Source organism: Gadus chalcogrammus, chromosome 15, assembly GCF_026213295.1.
Source record: "Gadus chalcogrammus isolate NIFS_2021 chromosome 15, NIFS_Gcha_1.0, whole genome shotgun sequence".
Taxonomy (NCBI): Eukaryota; Metazoa; Chordata; class Actinopteri; order Gadiformes; family Gadidae; genus Gadus; species Gadus chalcogrammus.
The window spans coordinates 25,672-53,375 of NC_079426.1; the positions used below are offsets into that span (position 1 = coordinate 25,672).

Genomic DNA, 27,704 nt, shown 5'->3' on the forward strand with positions numbered 1-27,704 from the left:
CGACAATGTTATATTTACCGATGCCAAAAAAAAAGTAAAAGTAGTCATCAGATAATGACTTGAGGAAGAGTGAGAAAGTATCTGGTGAAATGACTTCAAGTACTGAGTTACTGCAAAACAAATGATTTATTGTTGTAATAAGCAGAGCAAGATGAACGTAAAAAGTAAAATGATACATTGTATATGCTTGTCTAACAGACATTAACAATATATAATATAGCATGCATCCCTTCAAATGAAATACACCATACCACATCAAATCTTTACAAAACATGATTGAAGGCAAAAACAGCTGCAAGAAATCAGGCTTCTTGTGAAAAGCATGATATATTAAAACTCCTCTTACATGTCATTCACTCCAAAAGTCTGTTGTGCCCAGCTCGTTTAAGAGCACAACCAAGAAGGGAGGTCCACACAGAGACAGTTAAATGTCACGTTCATTTAATAACTCAGTTTAAACAACTAAAAACAAGTAATAAGTATAGTGTAGTGTGGCGTTTGAGTGATATGAAACCAAATGTACCAAACTAAGAGTAGGCAACAAAAGCCAAAGGAACAGAAACAAACCCCCCAAACAAAACCCCGCTGGGTGCCAGGCAGGCACCAGCCTTTCAGGTGGGCGACAGAGCGGCCATGTTGGATTCCCCCCATCTTATGAAGGCTTCCGGCAGGCGAGTTCAATCCCTGAATATAACCTGTTTGTGTGTTTGTGTGTGTGTGTGTGTGTGTGCGCGTCTGCCTGCCTGCATGCCTGCGTGCGTTTGAAAAAAAATAAGCACGTCCGTCCGCGTGGGTGTGTGTTGTTCTTTTCTACAACCGACACAGAGACACTGAGGAACCATCCATCCATAACTTAAACGCAGGGAGGAGGTCCACCTGGGTGAAGGAGGCCTGGAAGGTGTGGATGTGTGTCAGTGTGTCTGAGGAGCCTCCTATATCTGGCGACACTCTGTAGAAGGACAGAGTGCCAGCAGGCCGGTCCAGATACACTCCTACTCTGTTAGAGCCAGCGAGCTTGAGAGGTGTGATCGTTCTAATACGGTTGTACCGGGCAGTGTAACCACCATAATGACAATAAAGAGTCCAGGACTCGTTGTTCTGTCCAAGCGCGCTGGCATCACTATTGCACCTTGATATTCCTTTGCATATCACTCCTATATAAAGAGGTTCTTCCCACTCTACCTCCCAGTAACAGCGGCCAGTCAGACCCTCTCTACACAACACCTGGCCTTCATGGTCAAATCTCTCTGGGTGATGCGGATACGGCTGGTCCTCTCCAACCCGCGTCACCTTTCTGTTGCCCTCAGACAGAGAGAGTCGTCTGTGGGCTGTGTTTTTATCCAGTGTGAGTTCACAGGCATCTGACAGGAGAACAAGACATGATTAGCTGCTGAACTGTTCTTCATCATCATCATCATCATCATCATCATCACCACCACTACCGATCTCTTTGCATTATTCTTTTTATTCCTCTACATTTTATTTAGCTGCTACATTCACAGAGGATCCCGTCGCATGTTTATTCGCAATTCCACATAGGAAAACAGTCTCACATCCCTCTGGAATGACCACAGCTACCGCATTACTTCATTCCGTCAACACAACACACGTCATCAGAGCAACCTACCGGTGAGTCTCTTCAACATCCGCCCGGTACCCACTTCCTCCGCACACATTTCAAAACAAAAGCCTCTGAAAATAGCCCTGTTCAACACAAGATCCCTCAACAATAAAAGCCTTGTCTTAAATTAATTCATCACTGACAATAAACTGGACTTACTCTGTCTCACGGAAACCTGGCAATAACCCCTGGACTACCTTGCATTAAACAAAACCACCCCTGCTTAATATTCATACATGGACAACCAACGCACTAAAGGCCGGGGGGGAGGGATTGCTGCCATACACCACCAAGACCTCAACCCTCGGCCCCTCCCCATCCCTGCTGCACTATCTTTGGTAAACCTGGTTTTTTTCATCATCATTGCTATCAACTACCGTCCTCCAAAACCCAACCCGTCCTTTCTGTCCGATTTCTCAGACTTCATCACCCAACTGTCCCTCATCTCTTCATCCATTTTACTCCTAGGCGATTTTAATATTCACATTGACTCCCCGGACTGCAATGCTACAACCGACTTGCAGGATATACTCAACCCAACCACAGCCATGGACACATTCTGGACCTGGTCTGTTCCATCGGCATCCACATAAAACAACTCTCACACACTGACCTCACCATCTCCGACCACCTGGCTATCATTATAGAGATCAACACTATGGTTTTCCACCTTAAACAAATTCCTAAAACCAATGGACAATATCCCACACTCCTTCACCCCAGACAAATGTAATAATTTCCTATCTTTTTTTCAGTCAAAAATTGAAAACATACAAAGCCAGCTAACCACCTCCTATCCCATTTCCTCCTTCTCACCCATAACAGCTTCTGAACTCTCCAAAATGCTATCTGCCATTAAACTCTCTTCCTTCCCCTTGGATCTCATCCAATCTACCCTTGTCAAAGCCTGTCTCCTAAATCTCACCCCACTCATCACTGACATTATAAACTCCTCCCTCACCACTGGTACTGTACCCCTTTCTTTCAAACTTGCTGCCATCACACCAATCCTCAAAAAGCCCGGCCGGGACCCTGAAAACCCTGACAATTTCCGACCTATTTCAAACCTCCCATTTCTCTCCAAACTACTTGAACGTTCTGTCAGCTCAAACAACATCTTCACTCAAACCAACCGTATGAAACATTTCAATCCGGCTTCAGAACTCATCACAGCACAGAAACAGCTCTTCTCAAAGTAACCAATGAGTCAGATGCCTGCATCTGACTTTGGCTCAATCAACATTCTCCTCCTTCTCGACCTCAGCACCGCCTTTGACACTCCATCGACCACTCCATACTCCTCAGTCGCCTGCAATCATGCATTGGCATCACCGGCTCCACAATTTCCTGGTTCAGATCATACCTTTCAGACAGATTCCACTTCATTTCCATCAATAATTGCAAAACCATAACCACCCCAGTGTCCCCCAAGGTTCCGTACTTCTGTTCATCCGCTACATTCTTCCCCTTGGTCACTTCATACGCCACCACGGACTACAACCTCACTGTTATGCCGATGATACCCAGCTTTATATCTCCACAGCAACCATCACTCTTGCCATTCTCTGTACCCTTACAAACTGTCTTATCCAATAAAAACCTGGATGAACAACAATTTTCTCAAACTCAACTGCAATCAATTGGAAATCATCATCATTGGCCCAAATCCCATCTCCCCTCCATCCAAGACTTGTCACTATGCATTAGTGATGCAACAGTTCATGGGTTACCCGTGATCCGTACGGATCAACCCTCATGGTTCGGGACGCAGGTGCTCCGTGGATCGGCTGATAAAAAAAAAAAGTTGTGCGTTCACGTGATCAGCACATGTTTAAAGGACAATTCTGGTATTAACAACATCATCAAGTATCGTAGCGAAATACATTTTCTGTTGTGTTTTATTTGGCGTTCCGTAAATCCCATTGAAACGGAAACCGGAACCGGACGTGTTTATGTTTGGTTGTAGTCTTTTCGCTCGGTTCTCCGTATCAACAGTAGGGCTAGAACCGAGCGAAAAGACTACAACCAACCCCCTTGCAATCAGCAATGGATCTTCAAACCGAAATCAATGGATTTACAAAATGCCAAATAAAACACGACAGAAACTGTATTTCGCTACCATACTTGATGAAAAAAAAGATGAGGATGTCTGCATTGCCTTGGGAGAGCATTATTTATTATCCATGTTAAAAAGAAGAAGGAACAATGCCTCAGACTGCAATTTTTTTTAAATATTGACTATGCTTAAAGGATGGATTATTACCTAATTTTTGACTTTATTTTGTTTTTACACATTTGATGATTTTATTTAAAGTCATATTTGTCTTGTTATCTTTTTTGTTGTTGTTGATCCGAAAATGATCCGACCCGTGACTCAAAAACCATGACACGATCCGAACCGTGATTTTTGCGATCCGTTGCACCCCTACAATGCATTGATGGACGCACAGCCCCTCCCTCCCCCCTGGTCCGGGGGGGAGGGACCGTGACACGATCCGAACCGTGATTTTTGCGATCCGTTGCACCCCTACAATGCATTGATGGACGCACAGCCACTCCCTCCCCCCTGGTTCAAATCCCACATCAAGAACATCAACAAAATATCTTCTTTCCACCTCCGTAACAATGCACGCCTTCGACCCACTCTCACCCCCTCCACTGCAGAAACACTCATTCATGCCTTTGTCACCTACAGACTGGATAACTGCAACAGCATTCTCTACGGCCTCCCCTCCACTGACCTCCACAAACTCCAATATGTTCAGAACTCTGCTGCCAGATTACTCGCCCACACCCGCTCTACAGAACACATCACTCCCATCCTAAAACAACTTCAATGGCTCCCAATACAGCACTGAATTAATTTCAAGATCCTGCTCATAACCTTCAAAGTCCTCAATAACCTTGTCCCCCCCTACCTTACCGACCTCCTCAAACGTCACTCCCCCACTCAGATCGTCTAAGACCAACCTTCTGACCCCCATCACAAGATCAATGCACCGCAACCTAGGAGACAGAACTTTTGCCATTGCTGCCCCAACCATCTGGAACTCCCTCCCCCAAAACATCCACTCAATAAACTCATTCAAAAGCCAACTCAAAACTCATCTCTTCAAGAAAGCATGTGACCCCTGACCCCTTCTGTAACACACCTGACTGACCTGATTCCAAACCTCATTTTGAATTTGTTTTGTATCTCGTTTTTCTTTTCTTTATGTACTGTGAATTCTATGTGATGTTAAGCGTCTTTGAGTGACCTCCAAATAAATTATTATTTATTATTATTATTCTCTTTCAGACTCAGAACATTAACATAGAAAGACAAAAATTAGATCATATGATAGGTGCTATAGTGCAATCATGTGCTGTAGATTTTCTAAGCAATAGTAAGCATTTTGTTTAAGATAATTAAAGCTAAAGTTAATGGGAAATCCCGTGTGAGTGGCTGTCCCAATCAAAACATTGAAAACAAGAAAAATGCATAAAGTGCATTTACTCCCTCAATATGTACACTAAATGCACATATTACAAAATTTTCAACATGATGAGCTTATTAGTCACATGCAATATTTAAGCAGTAATAGTCATGCCCTCCAAGATATTCCACTTTTGGATCGCCCAATACACACACATTGCACTCAACCTTCAAAGGGACACCTCTGTAAACCAAAGACTGAACAAGCTGAGCTCACATACAGGCTGGAGATTAACTGTTGAACCATATAACTGGTTAATACATATACATATATACATAGACATGTACTTAAACATACATACTATATATACATAGACATCAGTAGCAGCTGCTGGTCTTTCCAAGAGGGGAAGCTCAATTTCTATGTAAATTCTGCTCTCCGTTCCTTTTCTAGGAAATGCTATGTGACCCTGTCATACCAAATAGCTGTCTATTCCAGTGACTTGACCAGTGTCCTCTCAATGGCCAGCAGAGCTATGCTGCTTAACTTGAGCCGACTTGAGCCGCTTTAAACAGGAGAAGCTCCTTTCTACACCTGCAGATGTAGCTCCAATTGTTGCCACTAATGAGAAAGTTTTGGAAATCTTAAAAGGGTTGGTCTGAAGTAGCCTCATTACCCGTAGGTGTGGTTTGGGCGTAACGTGCAATAAACCAATGAGAGTGCCAGCTCCCATCCCCTTTAAGAGCCATGAGCGCATTTGAATCTGACGAGTTGATATTTTGACGGTATGATCTGCATTCTCCGATGAGACAGACGAACCAATACTCATCAATACTAAAAGATTTGGGCATGTACACGATGTCTGTGTCAAGAAAATATGTGTTTGCTGTATGGTGTTTGCAGATGCATTGATTTAAAAGTACAACTTTTTACCGCTGTATCAGCTGTTCTTTCCCAACTAATTTACCAAGCATGTGTGGCTAGGTAGATGAGAGAAGCAAAGTGTATGCGCGAGGTGCACAAGCAACATTATGCATGTGCCCTTAAAATAGCATCTGAACAACGCGCCACTGACTTTAAACCAGGTATTTTCTGGTTTGTGGCGCAAGTGGTTTCTAAAACGGCAAGATAGCACCAGGGAACGTTTGGGCCAGAACACGCCTCGTCTTTTCGCCGAGCCGCCCCTTGGGGCGCAAGATCATTCCCTAATTTACCGACGCGTGGCGCAGGAGGGAAAAGAACGCTCTGTGCCAGTTGCAAACTAGCAACGACACATGCGCCAGTGATTAAGTCAATTGCGCCAATACAGTACTTGAAGTTCAAACCTCAGTCTCTCTGAATCAAAGTGATGGCCATAACTTTTCAGGAGACTTTTGGAAGACGTTCTCTGGAAACACTTGTCTCATGTCATCAAATTGACCTGGATTGAATAACTGGCATAAACAGCTTGAAAAGTCCCCTCTGACCTCTTCTCTTTCACAGATGCAAGAATAGACTCAATTCTCTTCTGGCAGTAAATAACATCCATAGCCCTCTGCTGGACAATTTCAAAGAACACATCCGTTTCAGAGAAGATTTGTTCATATGTGTACAACATGAACACAAACACAAAATCATCCAGATCCTCATAAATCCTTTGGCACAATCCAAAGTATCGTCATGTTTATGTGCAGATCGGCTCCCTGTTTTGCAGTGCTCCTGGAGCTCCTCCTTCAGCCCCTCCTTCTTCTCGTAACCTGGCACTTGCTGTTGCCTTTAAAGCCTGGGAGGCTTCACTCACTCTGGGAGCTCCAGCCAGGGCCAGCAGCAAGGTCCCCATTCACCAGTTTGATTAACCTTTGTCACAATAAACCCAGTTTTCTTATATTCAATCCTTGTTTGTCTACTTCATGTTGCTTCCCTCGAGCCGGGTCATAACAGTCATCCATTGTCGTATCTGCAATTCTGTTTCATATGTCTGCAGGAGGCCCTCATAATTGTTTTCCACAGTGCTCACTATCCGAGATGTGAAATTTCATCGAGTAGGAGAGTTTTTGGGCAACCTTGAACAGTCTGCAGACTCCGGTAAAGACGTCCTCATTGTGGATTTGGAAAAAAATGTGGCAAACCCAGAGAGTGATGCAAAAAAATTCTGCACTCAGGCAAGCATTTAGCCCCTAGACAGCACCAGATTCAGCCTGTGTGCATAGCAATGCACAGACATTGAAATGGGGGCTAATTTTTTTACTTTGGCCTGCAGAGCTTTGAGAGCTGAAGCCATGACAGAAGCCCAATTATAGCTATACATTTTATTTGTAACAGCACTTACAGTCAGCCAGCTAATTTTCCCATACCAGAAGAGCTGAAATGACCTGTTACCTTTCCCTACTTTTTGCACTATATCAATCTTAGGTGTTGATCTGCCCTGCTGTTTAATTCTCAGTTTCTCCTTGTAAGGAAGGCTATCAAATGGCTTTGCCAAAAGCAGGTAAACAATATTAGCAGTGTCTGCCATCGTGTGCAGCTTGCTAGCTGGCTAAATCACCACCCCCTACGAACTAGCCTACCACATTAATATACAAACTACCAAAACTAAATTAAACTCGAACAAGGAAATGTGGGAATTATGTTAAATTGAAACAAGGAATTGTGTGTATAAATGTATGATGCACGATGAAAACTGTCTAACAATTTCGCCAAGGAAATATTAAGAAATAGGTTGCAGTTTAAGTCTTCAACTCGCTTGCAAAATCGGCGTTGGGACTGAAGATTTATCCGTTCACCCCCAGAAACGCTGAGAGTCCGTGGGAGGGACATAATCGCAGCATTTATCCCATGACTGATGATCTGAATCACCTCCTGCTGTGTGAATGGACTTTCCATCTCAATAGTTAGCGTGTCTCGAGATGAATCAAACTAAACAAACACTTACACTTCTTTAGGGCTGGTTTCAGCCTCCACACTCCACCATGCTCCACACTGGGGGGGAAACAAAGTGAGAGCAGCATGTTGAAACATTCACCTTCATCACCTGCTGTCTCATAACTTTCTTCACAACATGAGCTACAGCTGCCTTTTCAAACCGCTTCATCTAGCAGCGGTTTAAAGCCTTGTAGGAGACATTGTTCCTGAGTGGTGAGCTGTCCTCTCCATACCTTAGGGTGTCCAGTCTCCAGCGTGGATCCTCCAGTCCAGCAGAGAGCAGCGTAACTCCTGAGTCTCCTGGGTGATTGTAGCTCAGGTCCAACTCTCTCAGATGGGAGGGGTTGGAGCTCAGAGCTGAGGCCAGAGAAGCACAGCCTTCCTGTGTGATCAGGCAGCCAGACAACCTACACACACACACACACACACACACACACACACACACACACACACACACACACACACACACACACACACACACACACACACACACACACACACACACACACACACCAATTATTTTATCTGGTTGAGCAGTTTGCACAAAAGTAACCACATTTATAAAGTGTATTCATCCATATGGAGGACAAGTAAAAGCTTTATTGATACTTTATGGAGACAGAGCTGTGTCATCCTGTCTGAGAACAGGAAGAGGAAGTGGGGAGATGACATCATCACATACAGCAGAACTTCCTTCACTTGGATGTGAAACTAGTCTGGCTATTGCCAGACTAAGCTCAATCGTAGATTGCACGTTGGTCTGGGGAAGCTGCCGTCATTTTCTTCAGCACAAAAGGCGTGATCAACGGGCCTAGTTCAACTGACCCTGTACGCGATTGGGTGCTTGCCATCGCTTCCCTGTCGTCATTGTGTTAAACCAGCCAATATCGCGGCAAGGGGAAAAGCCGGCTTGGTGATTGGCTCCCGCAAAAATGTATCGGAAGCAGAAAGAAATGTATTGCTCTTCTCCAGACCCTTGTGCAGGGCGAACTCAAATCGCCGGCAGAATGGGCGGGGCTACACAGTTTAATGTGAAACAGGATCTTAAAAAATGCTCCTTTCTTAATAGCTACAAATCAAATGACAGCTGTAGACTCTGTTAGAGTCAGGAGAAGTCTGCTGTGTTTGGTACGCTAAGACCATTTCTTCGCAGGTTCCAACGTTGTGTAGAACAAGGGAGTGTTTTGTCAGCAGGGAAAAGAGCAACAGAAATGCATTGGACATAAGCAGCACTTACTCCAGACTAATGTGATGTTAATAAATTACATCTTTAATGTTCAATATGTATAACTTGACCACAACCAGGGATGTTCAAGTGGTGAGGGGTGCATTATATTCAGATCACAGCACAGCTGAAGCCTCATCACCATGTCTACACTACTGACAACCCCTCAGCTCACATCAGCTGGCCAGAGATACATAACATATAACATGCACAACATACTAGCAGTTAACAGGTCAATCCCTGACCCTCAAATCAGCTGGCCAGAGGTACATAGCGCATAACATACATATCGATATCGATAACAGCCCACCTAGTCGTGGATCATCCCTTACATATTAAACAACCCCAAGACACAGTTTGAAAAAAAGAGGCTGATAACTGACCTGAGAGTTTCCAGTGTACAGTGTGGACTCATCAGTCCAGCAGAGAGCAGCTTCACTCCTGAATCCTGCAGATCATTGGTACTCAGGTCCAGCTCTCTCAGACTAGAGGAGTTGGAGCTGAGAACTGATGCCAGAGCTTCACAGCATCTCTCTGACAGTTGACAACCATTCAGCCTTCACACAAAATAAACACATCATGTTAGGAACTGTGATGGGCCCTATCTTGCATCCGGCGCAATTGACTTTCTCACTGGCGCATGTGTCGTTGCTAGTTTGCAACTGGCGCAGAGCGTTCTTTTCCCTCCTGCACCACGCGTCGGTAAAATAGGGAATGATCTTGTGCCCCAAGGGGCGGTTCGGCGAAAGAAGGAGGCGTGTTCTGGCGCAAACATTCCCTGGTGCTACTTTGCAGTTTCAGAAATTACTTCCACCACAAACAAGGAAATACCTGGTTTAAAGTCAGTGGCGCGTTTTTCAGATGCTATTTTAAGGGCGCATGCATAATGTTGCTTGTGCATCTCGCACATACACTTTGCATCTCTCATCTACCTAGCCACACATTCTTGGGAAATTATTTGGGAAAGAACAGCTGATACAGCGGTAATAAGTTGTACTTTTAAATCAATGCATCTGCAAACACCGTACAGCAAACACATATTTTCTTGACACAGAAATCGTGTACATGCCTATAACTTTTGGGATTGATGAGTATTTGATCATGAGAAAACATTGTTTTACCGCGAGTGAGTGTTAAAAAGAATGAATGAATGCGGGTGTGCGTGTGTGGATGTGTAAAATAATTTATGAATGCGGGCACGCGTGTGTGCGTCTATCTGGTAAACACACGCAAACTAAAGACGTAACGCATAATACAGTCCATGGCAATGTATATTAACGGGGGGACGCATGCATATTAGGAACACAAGTCGATAACGATAATGCATACAATATTGATAAGAAACAATGTGTATAATGCATCGCGTATATCATTAAATAGAACAACAGTTACCGCATATCATATGTGTGTTAAGTTTTCTTTGCCAACATTTATTTGAGGATTCAGTATTTCTGAAGTTGTGGAAGAAAATCACATTCCATGTGTGAATTAGGCCATATTATTAGGCCATAAACTGAGCCATTTGAAATTTGAAACTCATGTGCATCTGTCTCATCGTAGACTGCAGACGTGCTGTCAAAATATCAACTTGTCAGATTAAAATGCGCTCATGGCTCTTAAGGGGGATGGGAGCCGGCACTCTCATTGGTTTATTGCAGATTACGCCCAAACCACACCTACGGGTAATTAGGCTACTTCAGAGCAACCCTTTTTAGATTTGCACCGGGCGCAAGAGTCAATTTGGCGCTGGCAAAATAGGAACGTCGCCATAGAACCGCCCACAAAGCTACTTGAGTTTGGCGCTTCTCACGTGCGTTTCAGACCTTTAAAATAGGGCCCTAAATGTGTTATGAGAATTGAAACCAGTCTTTTTACATACACTTTTTACAAAGTTGTCATTAGACATACTATTGTGGTGTAACTGTTTGAACATTGATTGAAAATGACCTGAGAATTTCCAGTGTACAGTGTGGACTCCCCAGTCCAGCAGAGAGCAGCTTCACTCCTGAATCCTGCAGATCATTGGTACTCAGGTCCAGCTCTCTAAGACTAGATGAGTTGGAGCTGAGAACTGAGGCCAGAGCTTCACAGTTTCTCTCTGACAGATGACAGCCATTCAGCCTTCACACAAAATAAACACAATATGTTAGGAACTGTGATTAAAGTAACGTAAATCTATAACTTAATACATAATGAAGGAATGTTATTCAGTTTATAAAATATTTCCTCAATCATTATGTGTTTAAATGTTTATTATGGTTTGGGTGTAAAATGTTAAAGTTCCCATGGCATGCTACTTTATGGATGCTTTAATATAGATATTAGTGGGCCCCTAACCCAGTATTTGAAGACTTTGCCGAAATTAAGCCGTGGTGCAGAATTACAGCCACTACGAGCCAGTCGCACATGGAGCTTTCCCCAAATGTGCTGTTTCGGTGTCTGTAGCTTTAATGCAAATGAGGAGGAGAGAGTCAGGTCAGGGAGGAGGGGGGGGGTGTGGCCCTGAGCAGCTTGCGGCCAAGGTACCATGCGCTCTGTTTACAGTGGATGTATCGCATTGGCGAGGCACACACAGTGTTTGGCCGTGTTGTAAATATTCTAGAACACTCCGGCGGGAGTCCTGGAGCTCTTTATCTAAATAATATCATATTATACATAGATATCTACATCATATAATATATATTATCACGGACAAATGCTGTGTGCACCTCCAGACGATATTATGAATCTCAAACGACTGCTTCGGGTTCTCCGACGTCTCTGGTTCTTCCAATTCCAATCAATCTGAAGTAGACTGAACCATGACATGGAGGAGAAAGGGATTTTTGCCAGGAATTGTCTCCTCCCCCGGAGCCCCGCTGCCTGCTGCTGAGGCACCACCGTCTCGGAAGGGGGCAGCGGGCCTCCAGCGGGAGGCAAGCGCGGGCAACAATCCCTTCTCCTCCATTACGCGGTTCATGTACTTCAGGGAGTAAAAGCCAAAGTTCCCTTCCTCCAGTTCATTCTCCACCATGGTTGAGATAATCCCCACTACGAGTCTCGTTGTGGAAATACCAGAGACGTCAGAGAACCCAACGTGTTATGCGCCATAAAACCAACAGCAGAACAGTTATCCAAATAACAAAGTGTAAAACAGTCGTAGCTAATTGTCGGCTCAAATTCTCCAGGTGGGCAAAGCAGAGAAGGGAAGGTATCCTGGCCCCTTATGCTGACATTTGGGGCCAAATACAAAATCGGAGCATCTGAGCTTTCATTTTTCGAGGCGGAGCAAGACACCTAGTGCTTGTTTTACACCTACCCCATTTCTAGCTACTGGGGGACCATAGGCAGGCTAGGGGAACTCATATTAATGTTAGAAAACCTCATAAAGTGACATTTTCATGCCATGGGACCTTTAAACAGCTGTTTAGTTGTGCTTGAAAATGTTTTTTTTTTTTACATGAATACTACTCCTAGATTCTAGTATTCTGAATATGCCCTTATGTGTACTGTAATACATTATTTGTTAATAGTACACCTACAAGATATTTTGTATATTATAATATGTTTTATATTCAAATAGTATGTTCATTCTGTTGTGAGTAGAATAGTAATACATGTTATAATGAACCCATAGAGATCTTTTGCATATAATTATATAGGCAAGGCAAGGCAACTTTATTTATATAGCACTTTTCATACACAAAGTGCTTCAAAGTGCTTCACATATAAACATGGTCAGTTGTTTGTATATTGTGTAGTGTGTATCGTAATACATTATGTTATTAGTGAACCTACAGAGATGTTTTGGAGGCTTTGACCACTGGCAGCAGCCTCAGAAGACCCTTCTCTGTAGCAGAGTATTTCTTCAGGTCAAACACGTCCAGCTCCTCTTCTGATGTCAGTAAGATGAAGGCCAGAGCTGACAGTTGAGCAAGAGAGAGTGTTTTTTGGGAAACACTTCCTGATGTCAGGTACTTTTGGACCTCCTTCACTAGAGAATGGTCATTCAGCTCATTCAGACAGTGAAACAAGTTTATGGTTCTCTCTGGAGAGAGTCTTTGATCTATCTTCTGCTTGATGTAAGACACTGTTCCCTCATTAGTCAGTGAGCTAGTTCCTGTCGGTCCCAGCAGACCTCGTAGGACAATCTGATTGGTCTCTAGAGAGAGGCCCAGGAGGAAGCGGATGAACAAGTCAAGGTGTCCGTTCTCACTCTGTAAGGCCTTGTCCACACCACTCCGATAGAGGGAGAGGAGTTGATCTTTCATGGAGGATGGTTGTTCTTCCGAGAGCAGATTGATACCAGTATCGATGAAGGAAAGAAGGACATAAAGGGCAGCAAGAAACTCCTGGATGCTGAGATGGACAAAGCAGAACACCTTGTCCTGGTTCAGCCCACCCTCCTCTTTAAAGATCTGGGTGAACACTCCTGAGTACACAGAGGCTGCTCTGATGTCGATTGCACACTCTTCCAGGTCTGCCTCATAGAAGATCAGGTTGCCTTTCTCCAGCTGGTTTAAAGCCAGTTTTCCCAGAGAAACAATGATCTCCCTGCTCTCTGAACTCCAGCCTGGATCCGTTTCAGCTTTCCCATAGTACTTCCTGTCCCCCTGTATGGACTGAATCCTCAGGAAGTGGATGTACATCTGAGTCACAGTGTTTGGCTTCTCTTCTATCTGGGAGTTTTTGAATATGTCCTCCAGAACTGTAGCAGTGATCCAACAGAAGACAGGGATGTGACACATGATGTGGAGGCTTCGTGATTTCTTCACATGGGAGATGATTGTGCTAGCCAGTGTCTCCTCTCTGAATCTATTCCTGAAGTACTCTTCCTTCTGTTGGTCGTTGAATCCTCTCACTTCTGTTACCATGTCAACAAACTCAGCAGGGATCTGATTGGCTGCCGCAGGGCGTGTGGTTATCCAGATGCGAGCAGAGAGAAGCAGGTTGCCCCTGATGAGGTTTGTCAGCAGTATGTCTACTGAGGTTGGCTTGGTGACATCAGTCCATATCTGGTTGTTCTGGAAGTCCAGAGGAAGTCTACACTCATCCAGACCATCAAAGATGAAGACAACTTGGAACCGTTCATATCCGCAGATTCCTGCTTCTTTTGTCTCAGAAAAGAAGTGATGAAGAAGTTCCACCAAGCTAAACTCTTTCCCTTTCAGTAAATTCAGCTCTCTGAAAGTGAAGAGAAATGTGAAGTGTATGTCATGGTTGGCTTGGCCTTCAGCCCAGTCCAGAGTGAACTTGTGTGTTAAGACGGTTTTACCAATGCCGGCCACTCCAGTTGTCATTACTGTTCTGATTGGTTTATCTTGTCCAGGTGAGGGATTAAAGATATCTTCACATTTGATTGGTGTTTCCTCCTTGGCTGGTTTCCTGGAAGCTGTTTCAATCAATCTGACCTCATGTTCCTTGTTGACCTCACCACTGCCTCCCTCTGTGATGGAGAGCTCTGTGTAGAAGTCATTCAGACCTGTTGGCTGACCTGCTTTAGCAATTCCCTCAAACCCGTATTTTAACTTCTTCTTCAAATGAGACTTGATTTTATGTTGGCACTCGACAGCAGCAGATCCTAAATGAGTAAACAACAGAAGACATCAGTTAGTCGATGGTGACATAAGTGGAAACATGTCAATATTTCCTGTAAAAGGATCAACTTCATGTTATTTAGGAGCTTCATTACTTGTGGTTCGAGTAGCTGGACATGACAAGGACTGCATGTTACTGATTCAAAATGTTCAGAATTATAGATAATATATAGCAATAGGATTGCTCTAATAATAGTAATAAATCGGTAGAAAGTGACTTGCTATGCTGATGTAACGAGATAGTGTTGCATTGCTTCCACTGAGTTATTCTGCTTAATCTGTTTATTTGCAGCATATTGTTTAACATCCTTTAACCTGATTTACCCATAATAAGGGTTAGGGTTAGGTTTGTTCAGGAGCTGCTGAAAAGAAAGCTCACCATGGTGGGGACAGTGAGGAAGAACAAGCCTCAACTTCCCCCTGCACTGGTTTCGACCAGAGGGAGAAATGCACTCTCATCCAAATTTGCTTTCACTGACACACACAGTCGTGTCATATTTGCCAAAGAAAAATAAGAATGTCATCCTGACGAGCACTCGACACAAATACGCCGCTGTCAGCGAAGCAGAGCACAGGAAACCCCAGATCATCCTTGACTACAACAGAAACAAAGGATGCGTTGACTGCCTTGATAAGGTAATGTATATTTTCATCTGTCATGCATTTCATTTACTTGTATTCATGTAAAACATTTTGTGTAAGACAGGTTCAAAATTGTTTCCAATCTAGTCATTGTTTCTTTCATTGCAGCTTACTGGTACATAAACCTGCATGTGAATGACAGCTCGTTGGCCTGTGGCAGTGTTCCACAACATCCTTGATGTGTCTGCATGTAATACATATGTGGTGTGGACAGCGATTGACCCAGCCTGGAATCAGGGAAATGTTTCAAGGGGGACTCTTCCTGGCAGAGCTTGGGAAAGCTTTAGTGACTCCTCTAATTCAACGGCGCCAGCACCTCCCCTGCACACCAGCCTATGGCAGTCTGGTAAGGAGTCTGCAAGCCCCAGCCACTGCCCTGGACGCTCTCCCCCCAAAACAGGGGCAGAAACGGAAGAGATGCGAGCTCTGTGCCCCTAGAGACAATGAGAAAGTCTTACATGTTTCAAATGTGATGCATACGTTTGCAAGGCACACTGCGACCTGATTGCAAAATGCCACTCCTGTGTTTGAACACACACACACACACACACACACACACACACACACACACACACACACACACACACACACACACACACACACACACACACACACACACACACACACACACACACACACACACACACCCTGTACTTTCTACTCCTTACTATTTTAAAATGGCCTCGTTACTCCTATTTAATTTCGGCTTGTTTTCAATCCGGCGTCATAGTTAAAAAGAATAAAACTATCCAGATAATTTGCGTCATCGGAGAGAGTGAATTTGATTGTGGTTGGATGAGAATAGAAACATATACAATTCTGACACCCTATTGGTTTATACGCGATCCATCACGTCTGCACATGACCAGAGCCCGTCTACATTCTCTGACATGACACAAATCGCACCACATTCTAGCTAGGAAATAGCAGACGTGGTCACGGTAAGGACCATGACGTGAGGAATCTGATTGTAACAAGAACAGAAGTCTGTCATTTAACTGTTCCAGAGTGTCGATGAGTGTAAATTTAAGGGTGAGTTTGGATATGTTAGGCTTATGGCTTGCGCGTTGTGCATGCATGGTGACCGTAAAGGGACTATGTTCACACAATGTGGGGTGCAAGCCAGCAACCACACTTGGCCCCAGCCCACGCCAACCCCGACCCGCGCTCCCACTGAGAGTGTGTGTGTGTGTGTGCGCGAGCACTACAGCCTAAACGGTGGCACTTTGCTGGCCCGCTAGTAGGAGAGAGAGTGTGTGTGTGTGTGTGTGTGTGTGTGTGTGTGTGTGTGTGTGTGTGTGTGTGTGTGTGTGTGTGTGTGTGTCAGTTGTTGTACATACAGGATTGAGTCTAAAGTGTTGTAAGTGTTTGAGAAAATAAACAAATGTACAAGTATTCCACACAAAGTAAAACCAAAGACGCCTGGTAACTGGTAACTTATAATGTGTACTGTACTGTATATAGACAACCATACAAGGGTAATTGTTACTAAGCCTGCCCTAGGTAAACAACATTTATTGTCCAGTTCTGTTATCTTACATCCGTTGCCCTCAAAAATTCCTGCAGCTAAGCTTTGATACGCACATTTACATTCCAATAAAGGCTTTTGATAACATGCCTCTGAAGTTTGACTTTTTGCACCATTACAATACTTGGTGCAACTAGTCTTCATATCTTCCGCTCCATGAGACACATGTTAATGCTCAGTAGTACACATATATGGTTCTTTAATGTATTTTGCATTGTACTAATATGCGTTCATTTTCAATGGGCATAAATGTGTCTGAAACTGGTGCATCCCAATTTTTTAAACATTAACAGTTTTTTGGGGGGACGTGGGGCAGTGTGTTATAGCAGTGTGCTGTGTGTGTGTCACTAATTCACGGATGGGATAAATGCAGCGACCAAATGTAATAAGCTTGAGTTGATGCTTCAACTTCTACAGAAGTATTTTTAAACCCAAGTATCTATACTTCTACCTGTTAGTTAGACGTAAAGTTAACTAATCCATACCTCGGTTGAAATCAGACATTACCAGCTTTAGGATTAGGACTGTATATGCCACAGACAAATAAAGTGGCATTGTTAACTATTATAAATGCATATTTTACTGTTTAAATGAATATTGCTTTCACAGGGCTCATCTCTTAAACACGTGGTAAGTTGTGGTGATTTAAGATCAGGTTAATAAACAAGGCGATGAATGGAATTTAATCAAAGGCCTCACTTCATATAATTAATGCATAATATGTAAACTTCATATAACTAATGTTTAATGTAACTCTGTGTTTGTTCTAGGCAATCACAGAGCTGTAGTTACCTCAGAAATCCCAGGCCAGATGGGCCACTTCTTTGCAAACCAACTCAGGTGAAGTTGCAACTCCCTGCGCCTATTAGACAGTGGGATTTATCCACGGCAATACCCCCACAGTAACCCTACATATTTACATTTACATTTAGCAGATCCTTTTATCCAAAGCCACTCACAATAAGTACATTTGTCATAAGAAGTGCAACAATATATCGCTGTCGGTACAGTAAGGATGTTCATAGAACCAAATGCAAGTATAACAATCGCTAGGCTAACGCATTCCCCGTGTTACAGCAATGATAGCAGCTACTGCAGTTGCTACACAGTTAAGTACTATAATACAATACAACACAATACAATACAATACAATGTACAATGGTGGCCAGAAGGGGGAGGGTGGGTATGCAGAGTCGAGGTGGACTCTGAACAGGTGAGTTTCCCATGTGTCTCTTCCGGGACCTCCACTGGCTCCCTGTAGTAGCTCGCATCAAATTTAAGACGATGGTACTGGCATACAAGGCAGTCAATGGAACTGCCCCTGCCTACCTCCAAGCATTGCTAAAGCCACACACCCCAGCTCGATCCCTCCGCTCAACTACCTCAGCTGGACGTCTGGAACCTCCATCGCTAAGACCTAGCAAAGGCCATTCAGCAAAGTCACAACTTTTCTCGGTTTTGGGACCTCAGTGGTGGAACGAGCTCCCTGCAGCTCTCAGGACCGCAGAGTCGCTCACTATCTTCCAAAAAAGACTCAAGACTCACCTATTCAGAGTCCACCTCGACACTGCATAGCCACCCTCCCCCTTCTGGCCACCATCGTACACTGTATTGTGTTGGGTTGTATTGTATTATATTATATTATAGTACTTAACTGTGTAGCAACTGCAGTAGCTGCTATCATTGCTGTAACACGGGAATTGGTTAGCCTAGCGATTGTTGTACTTGCACTTGGTTCTATGAACATCCTTTCTGTACCGACAGCGATATATTGTTGCACTTCTTATGACAAATGTACTTATTGTAAGTGGCTTTGGATAAAAGCGTCTGCTAAATCCCCTAAATGTAAATTTAAATGTAAATGTCTTGGGTCTTTTTCCGAAGATAATGAGCGACTGCGGTCCTGAGAACGGCAGGGAGCTCGTTCCACCACTGAGGTCCCAAAAAAAAACGAGAAAAGTTGTGACTTTGCTGATCGACATTTGCTAGCTCTTAGCGATAGCGGTACCAGACGTCCAGCTGAGGTAGTTGAGCGGAGGGATCGATCTGGGGTGTGGGGCTTTAGCAATGCTTGGAGGTAGGCAGGGGCAGTTCCATCGACTGCCTTGTATGCCAGTACCATCGTCTTAAATTTGATGCGAGCTACTACAGGGAGCCAGTGGAGGTCCCGGAAAAGGGGGGTCACATGGGAGAACTTCGGTAGGTTGAACACGAGGCGCCTCGTGATCAAAGCATTTATCCTGACAACCCCAGAATAACCTTACATATCTGGATCGAACCATTTAACTGTATATACAATAACCCTACATATCTGGATCAAACCACTTAACCTTAACATTTCAAAATAACAGTATATTCAGTTTTCTAAATAAGAGTCTCTTACTGTCCCCCAGTGTGTAGGCCAGTTCCTCCTGATTCATCTCCATCAGGCAGAGCTTTGTGATGTCCACCACTCCCTCTATGGCGCGTCTCCTCTGCTCCTCGTTCTTACCAACCACCTCCTCCTCCTTTTCCCTCTGACTCTCTGAGCATTGTGGGTAATCTGGGAAGAGATCTCTCCAGAGCTTCTTCAGCTCCTTGTCTAGAAAAGCGTGTGCGTTCTCCTCAGCCCTCTGGAACAGAACAAACATCAAGGAGAACTTTACTCTGAATTAACTGAGGACATCAGAAGCATCTTTCCTGGATTCACGTCCTGATGGTCTAAAGAGAGATGGCTGGAAACTATTAGCACCACAAGAGATGCTTTCTAATGTTCATGTAGAGCTAAAGTCAGACGTGTTGTTGGAGATTTACACACCTTGATCAGCTCTGTTTGATACTGCTTTACAGACTGAGCTCTGGTAACCTTTGACCTGTGGTGGGGATCTCTGTGGAGAGAACAGACACAGTACACACACACACACACACACACACACACACACACACACACACACACACACAGACAGACAGACAGACAGACAGACAGACAGACAGACAGACAGACAGACAGACAGACAGACAGACAGACAGACAGACAGACAGACAGACAGACAGACAGACAGACAGACAGACAGACAGACAGACAGACAGACAGACAGACAGACAGACAGACAGACAGACAGACAGACAGAGAGAATGAATATATTTCCTGACTTTCCTAATTAACGTAAAAAGTAGTCTGATAACATTTAACTGATCTGTTGTCATCGTATGTTTAAAACTCCTACCTCTCCGCTCTGGAGGGGAGTACATCTTTAAATTTAGGAGTATTATGCATAGAGCGGTCACTCTTCATGGAGACACAGCTGGGTCCAGGGGAGTCTGCTCTCTGCTGCTGGACTCTTCTTGGAAAAACAAGAACCAGGATTTATGGATGTTTTTGAGAAGGTGTGATTTTAGAATCTCTGATAAATCCTTACCTTTTCGCAATAGACTGATTTCCATCTTTAAAGCTAACAGGTGGATCCATAGACCAGTCACTCTTCATGGAGACACAGCTGGGTCCAGGAGAGTCTGCTCTCTTCTGCTGCTCTGGGCTTCAACACAAGAGACACACATCCTTTACTCAGACTAATGGTGGAAAAAAAAAAAGTGGAGAGCATCAAGTACTTTTTAATGTACAGTTAGTAATTACATTTATCAAGGGGCTTTATTTAAAGCTACAAAAAGAATACAAATAAAATAATAAATAAAAAATTCAACGCAACTCTGACGTTCCCCAGCTGGTGGGGAGCTAATGAAGTCATAGTTTGCGTTTCAGGCGTCAACACGAATCCTAACACGAAACCGCATAGGTCCGGATAGATTTGAAACCACCTCCGAGGGTGTTTTCAGAAGTGTGCGGTTTCGGGCACCGGATTCGCCAGCTCCGTCTGGATGGTCGGCCGAATCGCACAAGACTTTTGCTGTGTGGACGGGGCCTAAAACAGCCTTATCCCTCCTCTCATTAACACCATCTCCAACGGGTCACTGTTTAAATCCTAACCTCTTCTCAATAGACTGATTTCCATCTTTAAAGCTAACAGGTGGATCCATAGACCAGTCACTCTTCATGGAGACACAGCTGGGTCCAGGAGAGTCTGCTCTCTTCTGCTGCTCTGGGCTTCAACACAAGAGACACACATTACACATCCTTTACTCAGACTAATGATGGAGTCATGATATATCACCGCTGAGCTCTGAGATGGACTGCGGTCACAGATAGTGAGAGATCCTCCTCTTACCTCTTGGCTTTGCTCTGGCGGCCATGTTCCCCAGACAGAGTGGTCTTAGAGGTAGGACCCCCCTCCTCTCTCACCTCATCCATAGTAGACTGGAGTCCTGGACATAAACACAATGACATATTGTTTCTACGGCCATTCAGTTTTTGTTTTAATTCTGCTTTTATATCAGTTGCTTATTACCAGTCACAGGGGGCTGTTGTCTGTGGGACGAGAGGCAGGGTTGTCTTTCTTGGACGCAGATTCATAGACAATCTCACTCTCAATGTGTGTAAAGATGTGGCGATGCCTCCCAGATGTTTCTAATAAATATTTAATAACTATTTATCTTTCCACGCAAGAGGTCTCCAAGGGCTTCAAATGTGCCTGATCAAGATCAAGTTCACCATGCGGATATCATACCTGCTATTCCAAGTTCTGGTTAAACCGCCCTGAAGGCAGGACCATATATGGACTTCCTCATGTCGTACGACATCCCAACCAGATCTGTGATGCGGGACCACTGAGAACAAGACCCAGGACAAGATGACGTTTAAACACCTTCATTAACAAAGATGGCCGTCTTCCTGACTAGTGATAATAATAATCTCATTTCTCATCATCTCATCTTCGTCTGCTTATCCGGGGTCGGGTCGCGGGGGGAGCAGCTCAAGCAGGGGGCCCCAGACTTCCCTTTCCCGGGCCACATTGACCAGCTCTGACGGGGGGATCCCGAGGCGTTCCCAGGCCAGTGTTGAGATATAATCTCTCCACCTAGTCCTGGGTCTTCCCCGAGGTCTGGACATGCCTGGACATGCCTGAAACGCCTCCCAAGGGAGGCGCCCAGTGGGCATCCTTGCCAGATGCCCGAACCACCTCAGCTGACTCCTTTCTAAGTAAAGGAGCAGCGGCTCTAATCCGAGTTCCTCACGGATGGCTGAGCTTCTCACCCTATCCCTAAGGGAGACGCCAGCCACCCTTCTGAGAAAACTCATCTCGGCCGCTTGTACCCGCGATCTCGTCCTTTCGGTCATCACCCAACCCTCATGACCATAGGTGAGGATAGGAACGAAGATTGAGAGCTTTGCCTTGCGGCTCAGCTCTCTTTTCGTAACAACGGTGCGGTAAAGCGAACGCAATACCACCCCCGCTGCTCCGATTCTCCGGCCAATCTCACGCTCCATCGTACCCTCACTCGTGAACAAGACCCTGAGGTACTTCAACTCCTTCACTTGGGCTAAGTACTCATTTCCATAATAATAATCATAATATCATAAATATAAAAACTGTACATTCCAAGTACCTTTAAAGTCACAGCCTTAACTGTAGCATCCTAGAGCAGAAATCCCCCTAACCCCAAGCCGCTCCTTAATGGCCTGTCTCTGTACTGTCTAACCCCTACCTGCTCCTTAATGACCAGGCTCTGTACTGTCTAACCCCTACCTGCTCCTTAATGGCCTGTCTCTGTACTGTCCAACCCCTACCTGCTCCTTAATGACCTGTCTCTGTACTGTCCAGCCCCTACCTTCTCCTTAATGGCCTGTATCTGAATTCACTGTCATTCACTTTGGATAAATATTAATTTTGACACTAAGCAATTTAACCATATATCTACTAACGTTTTGAACAATGTGATTTTCCAGAAAACTAACCATCAACCTATTGACAAAAAGTTATACTGTTTATGATATATCAAGGATCAGAGCTGACTAGAGTACCTTATTCGTCTCCCTGCTGTAATGAAGTGAGCCACAACAAACCGTCCGACTCAATACAAGGAAATTATGATGTTATCCAACCAGGTGGACCAGTTCCCCTCCCAGTTCACACTCCCCTCAGACTAACCTACCATTGGCTGCTGTTCCTAACCCTTGTCCCGACATGTTGAGAAGAAGTCCCTCATTTTGATTGGCTCTAGTTTTAAAAAGACAAACCAATGCAGGACAGACACCTTTCTAAAATCTGGATTTCAGCCAAAAGGCTGTGAAGAAAGCAGGGAAGGCTGTAATCAAAGGGGTGTGTTCGATGTTGATCAAACTGCGCACAGATGGGGGTTGAGTGAAGGTGAACCTGTCACTGTCTGTGCTGCCTGCTGCGCTCTGCCAAACACAGAACATCCGGTCACCAAAAAGTCTCAACATACGCAGATTTAGGAGGAATATGTTGGAAACTAGCTCAAAGAAATGAAATACACTCACAACAAAGACGGTAAAGCACCTTAGGTAAAGCTGCAAGGCGGTTCTCAGAGTTACTTGATTTCAACGTCCCATGCTGGATATGATGTGTAGAGCCATGTGAGAACATCTACTTCTTAAGGTAGAAGGACACATTTGTAGAATACCTTTCCACATTGGTAACATGTCCCTCATTGTCCCACACTAACACACTCTTTGTCACACATGTGGCAGTGGCGTTTTCTCCCGGAGGCCAAGGGAAGCCAGGCTTCCCTGTTTTTTAGAGTTGTCATCCAATAAAAATATTTAAGGTAACAGTTTTGATTATTCTTTGGTGCTGTGTTGCTGTAATTTCTTCCTCATTTTCTCGTCTCATTGAGCATTTCAAAATGCACGAAAAAAGCGCCCCTCTAAGTATTAAATACGCGGTAAAACACGACATTGCACACTGTATGTCCTCGAGGAAGCCAACCCGAGGTGGCATCCCTTGGTAAAAAAAAAGATGTATTAACCAATCAGGTGAGGCTACCGTCATGACACTGCCCTCCTGTGATTAGTCAGCAGGGTGCCAAGGGAAGCCACTGGGCCCTTGGCTTCACACCAATCAAATGAAAGCATCAACGTCAACGTAAACGCATGCATTTTTATCATATTATCGTATAAGCAAGTGCATTTATGGAGTAAAAAATGTATTTGACCAAACTGCAACATGAGCAGCAACTAAAAATAAAATCTGACTGCAGGCCAATGCCGAAGCTTCAGCTGCGTGTGGAGAGAAAGAAGAGTGGTTATCGCACTTTCAATGAGGAGAACTATGTCCACACCGAGTGGCTAGCTGGTAGCGCTAAACTTCAGCTACTATTTTGCTGGCCATGTCTTCTTTTTGACAAAGATTCATGCACCCTGAACCATCCCTGGGTCTCTTATTGACCTCTTCGCCACCATGAAAGACTGGCCTTCCTCTATAAATCGGATGAGTAAAATACACACCTCCTGGTGCGCCATTACTGTTCCCTGAACTGTCTGTTTATCATTTTTTGTGTTATTTTATTGCTAATTGTGCCTTGATTGCCTGGAATAAGTTGCACTGGTCAATCAACGGAAGTTGTTGTTTTATCGCCAGCCGACACATCGAGAGCGACAGTCAAGCCAGCTAACCCAGTTTTTTGCTGTACCTGTATATACTAGCCATTACGGTTATAGCGCCTCAGAACTAGTTTCAAACTGAAAGCATTTGTCTGGTATAAACCGAAAGACAGTCATTAAAAGCAAATACTATCAAAGGAAATGTACAGACATTTTGATATGTACTTTCAAAATAAAAGCCCAACTAATTGACAGATGTAAGCTTATGCCAATAGTTTATTGGAGATTTAAAAGGAAATGCCCTGTTGTCACAGAGTAAGTCCACATCAGGATCATAGTTTACAACCCCATAGTGTGCCCAACAAAATTCAAACATGAGACATATTACATATGATTTTTGATTCAATTTAAAAATAAATGCGCTGTTATAAAAGACACATTCCACTTCAGGGTTAAAGTTCACGACACCATAGGGTCACCCAAGAAGTTTCAGGACATTCTGAAGAATAGTTTCAAAATAAAAGCTAACCAAAAATTAAAATATGAGATATGTTATATATGATTTTGGATTTAATTTTAAAGGAAGCGCCCTGTTATCACAGACTCATTTCACTATTGGTCGAGAACTATAACCCTGAAGTGGAATGAGTCTGGGATGACAGGACGTTTTCTTTTAAATTGCAACCAAAATCATCTGTAATATGTCTCATATTTAAATTTCTGGTCGGCTTTTAATTTGAAACTATGCATCAGAATGTCTTGAAACTTACTGGGTCACCCTATGGGGTCGTGTACTATAATCCTGATGCAGTATTTGTCTATGATTAAAAGGCGTTTCCTTTTAAATATCCAATAAAAAAAACTATTGGCATACACTTACATTTGTCAATTTTTTGCGCTTTTATTTAGAAAGTACATATCACAACGTTGAACGTACATTGCCTTTGATAGTATTTGTTTTTATTGCCTGTCTTTTGGTATGTACCCGACGAATGCTTTCAATTGGAAACTAGTTCTGAGACGCTATTACCGCAATGGCCTACAGGAAAAAACGGGGGGCTGGCTTGACGACACATTGCCGTTCTTGATGTGTCGGCTGGCTTGACCGCAGCCCTAATTATATTGTGTAGTTGTGCGTTTAGGTCGGGTGCATTCATAATAAAATGTATAATTTAATAAGATGTTTAGGAGGACTGTGTGTGTGTGTGAGTGAGAGTGAGATTGAGAGAGAGTGCATCGTGTTGGTCAGATTACAGGCTTGTGTAAATCCTGGTAAAATTACCCGGCACTCAAATAGCTCTTGTAGTTACATTTAATACATACAAGCTGCGACACACAATTTTCTGTCCCCCACCTTCAAAAAAGCATGTAGATTAAAGATTTTGTCTCACTTGGCTTCCTTAAAAAAAAATCCCCACGCCACGCCACTGGGTTTGTTGGGATCTACCCAGTGATGGAGACTTTGTTAAAATATAAAGAGAGCTACGATGTCAAGAAGCTCAGACAGAAAGACAGAGACACAGTGAGAGGTTTCAAGTATGCTGCAGTTCAAACGTGTTCATAACATCTAGTAACGCTTTTGGGGCCTCCCCGTAATTCCGACACCTCATTGTTCCGACGTCTCTATGATCCGAAATATTTCCCATTAGATCGACATGCCACTATGCCGACGGTTCAATGTTCCGAAAACGGGACCCATTGGTCCGAAGGTCCGTTTGTCCGACTTTTCAAAAAGGAGGCGCATTACACCGGGATCCCACCGGACGCGTACGCGCCGCGGAACAGCTGCGTCCATTCCTACCAGGCGCGTAACGGCAGCGTAGCGCTGCCTTGCGAGCCAGCCGTATTCACGCGAGATCACGAGATCACGCGATAATCCTAACCCTAATGTACTCACCTTCCACTCCCAAAACTATTGCAATTAAATGCCGTGCTTTATCCTTTCTGACATTTTCCTTATAAAAAGGATGATTTGGTACATAAATGACTTCATGTTGCTGAACTTCGACAATGAGTCTCTCGTCGTCCATGTTGCCGACCCTCTGAGACCCTTTGATTGATTGACTGCTGTTCTGGTGCCACCGGTCATGACGTAATAATGTTGATGTGAAGTTACATGAGTATTGTGTTTTATTTTGAAAATTGACCGGATGCTCTATGGCTTTTACTTTTTAACTTCCTGCCCTGCTCGATCTGCTCTGTTGAAATTGACGCGGTTCAGCAGCGGCTCGCGGCATAAATAGAAGTGGACGGAAAGATAGCGCCGCGGCGCGGCACGCCGCTCCTGGGACGCTGCTGAAACGTTCCGCGGCGCGCCCGGTGGAAATGGTCTCATTGATTAGAGTGAAAGCGATCAGCAGCGGTGACCGCGGCGCAGCCGTCCCGCGGGGCGTACGCCTCCGGTGGAATCAGGCCTTTAGGCCGACGGTTCAATATGCCGAATAGGCCTACATATAAAGAGTTTTATACCTCGCTCGCGCTCTCGCTCTCTCTCCAAAATACAACATAGGCCTACATATCACGTTCGTGATGAATATTGGAGAGCAAAGTGACAACGCTTCACTTCATTTTGACAGGGTGTTTCAGCCCCATGGACAGAGAGCGTAGGTCTAATACTCAACACACACACACACACACACACACACACACACACACACACACACACACACACACACACACACACACACACACACACACACACACACTATGAGGTATAAGTTTGACTAAATCAATACCAGCGAAATGATTTAGGTTAAAAGCCCACTGTAAACACAGTAAACAACACATATAGGCCCACACACAGCTACTAAAGATACATTTTTTGTTTTTCACTCACCGTTTGACTTCTTTAAGTGAAAAGTATTAGTCCTTGTATAACGTGCGCTTCATAAATTTACCTCTTGTGACCGTTCAAGCCCAAAGCAACAGTCTGGCTTGGTGAAGTGCACTGCTGGAATTTCGTCTTTTATTTTTGATTTCATAATCACACATGTGGAATTGCGCCTTGGCCTATTCGGCATATTGAACCGTCGGCCTAATGCGCCTCCTTTTTGAAAAGTCGGACAAAGGGACCTTCGGACCATATGGGTTCCGTTTTCCGAACATTGAACCGTCGGCATAGTGGCATGTCGATCTAATGGGAAATATTTCGGACCATTGAGACGTCGGAACAATGAGGCGTCGGAATTAGGGCATGGCACCACGCTTTTAACCGTAGGTGATTACAGACAAATAGTACTCTTCCAATTGATATGATAAATAAGTTATAATTTGCATATTTATGATAAATCCCGGATCAGAGTGGTGTACAGTACCTTATTCTTCTCCCTGCTGCAATGAAGTGAGCTACAAAAAACC

The 27,704-nt window shown here is 44.1% G+C and overlaps 1 protein-coding gene across 1 annotated transcript; it reads right to left on the minus strand.

Annotated features, from left to right (window-relative positions):
- Positions 1-810: 810 nt before the first annotated feature.
- On the minus strand, positions 811-27,704 carry LOC130405107 (NLR family CARD domain-containing protein 3-like). The gene is made up of 13 exons (XM_056610083.1): positions 27,662-27,704; positions 21,112-21,208; positions 20,874-20,990; positions 20,308-20,424; positions 20,116-20,232; positions 19,707-19,776; positions 19,293-19,521; positions 12,941-14,723; positions 11,111-11,284; positions 9,547-9,720; positions 8,172-8,345; positions 7,949-7,995; positions 811-1,361 (listed from the first exon to the last, which is right to left on the minus strand). Exons 2-13 carry the CDS (start codon positions 21,192-21,194, stop codon positions 811-813), a joined length of 3,636 nt encoding a protein of 1,211 aa, XP_056466058.1. The 5' UTR covers positions 21,195-21,208; positions 27,662-27,704.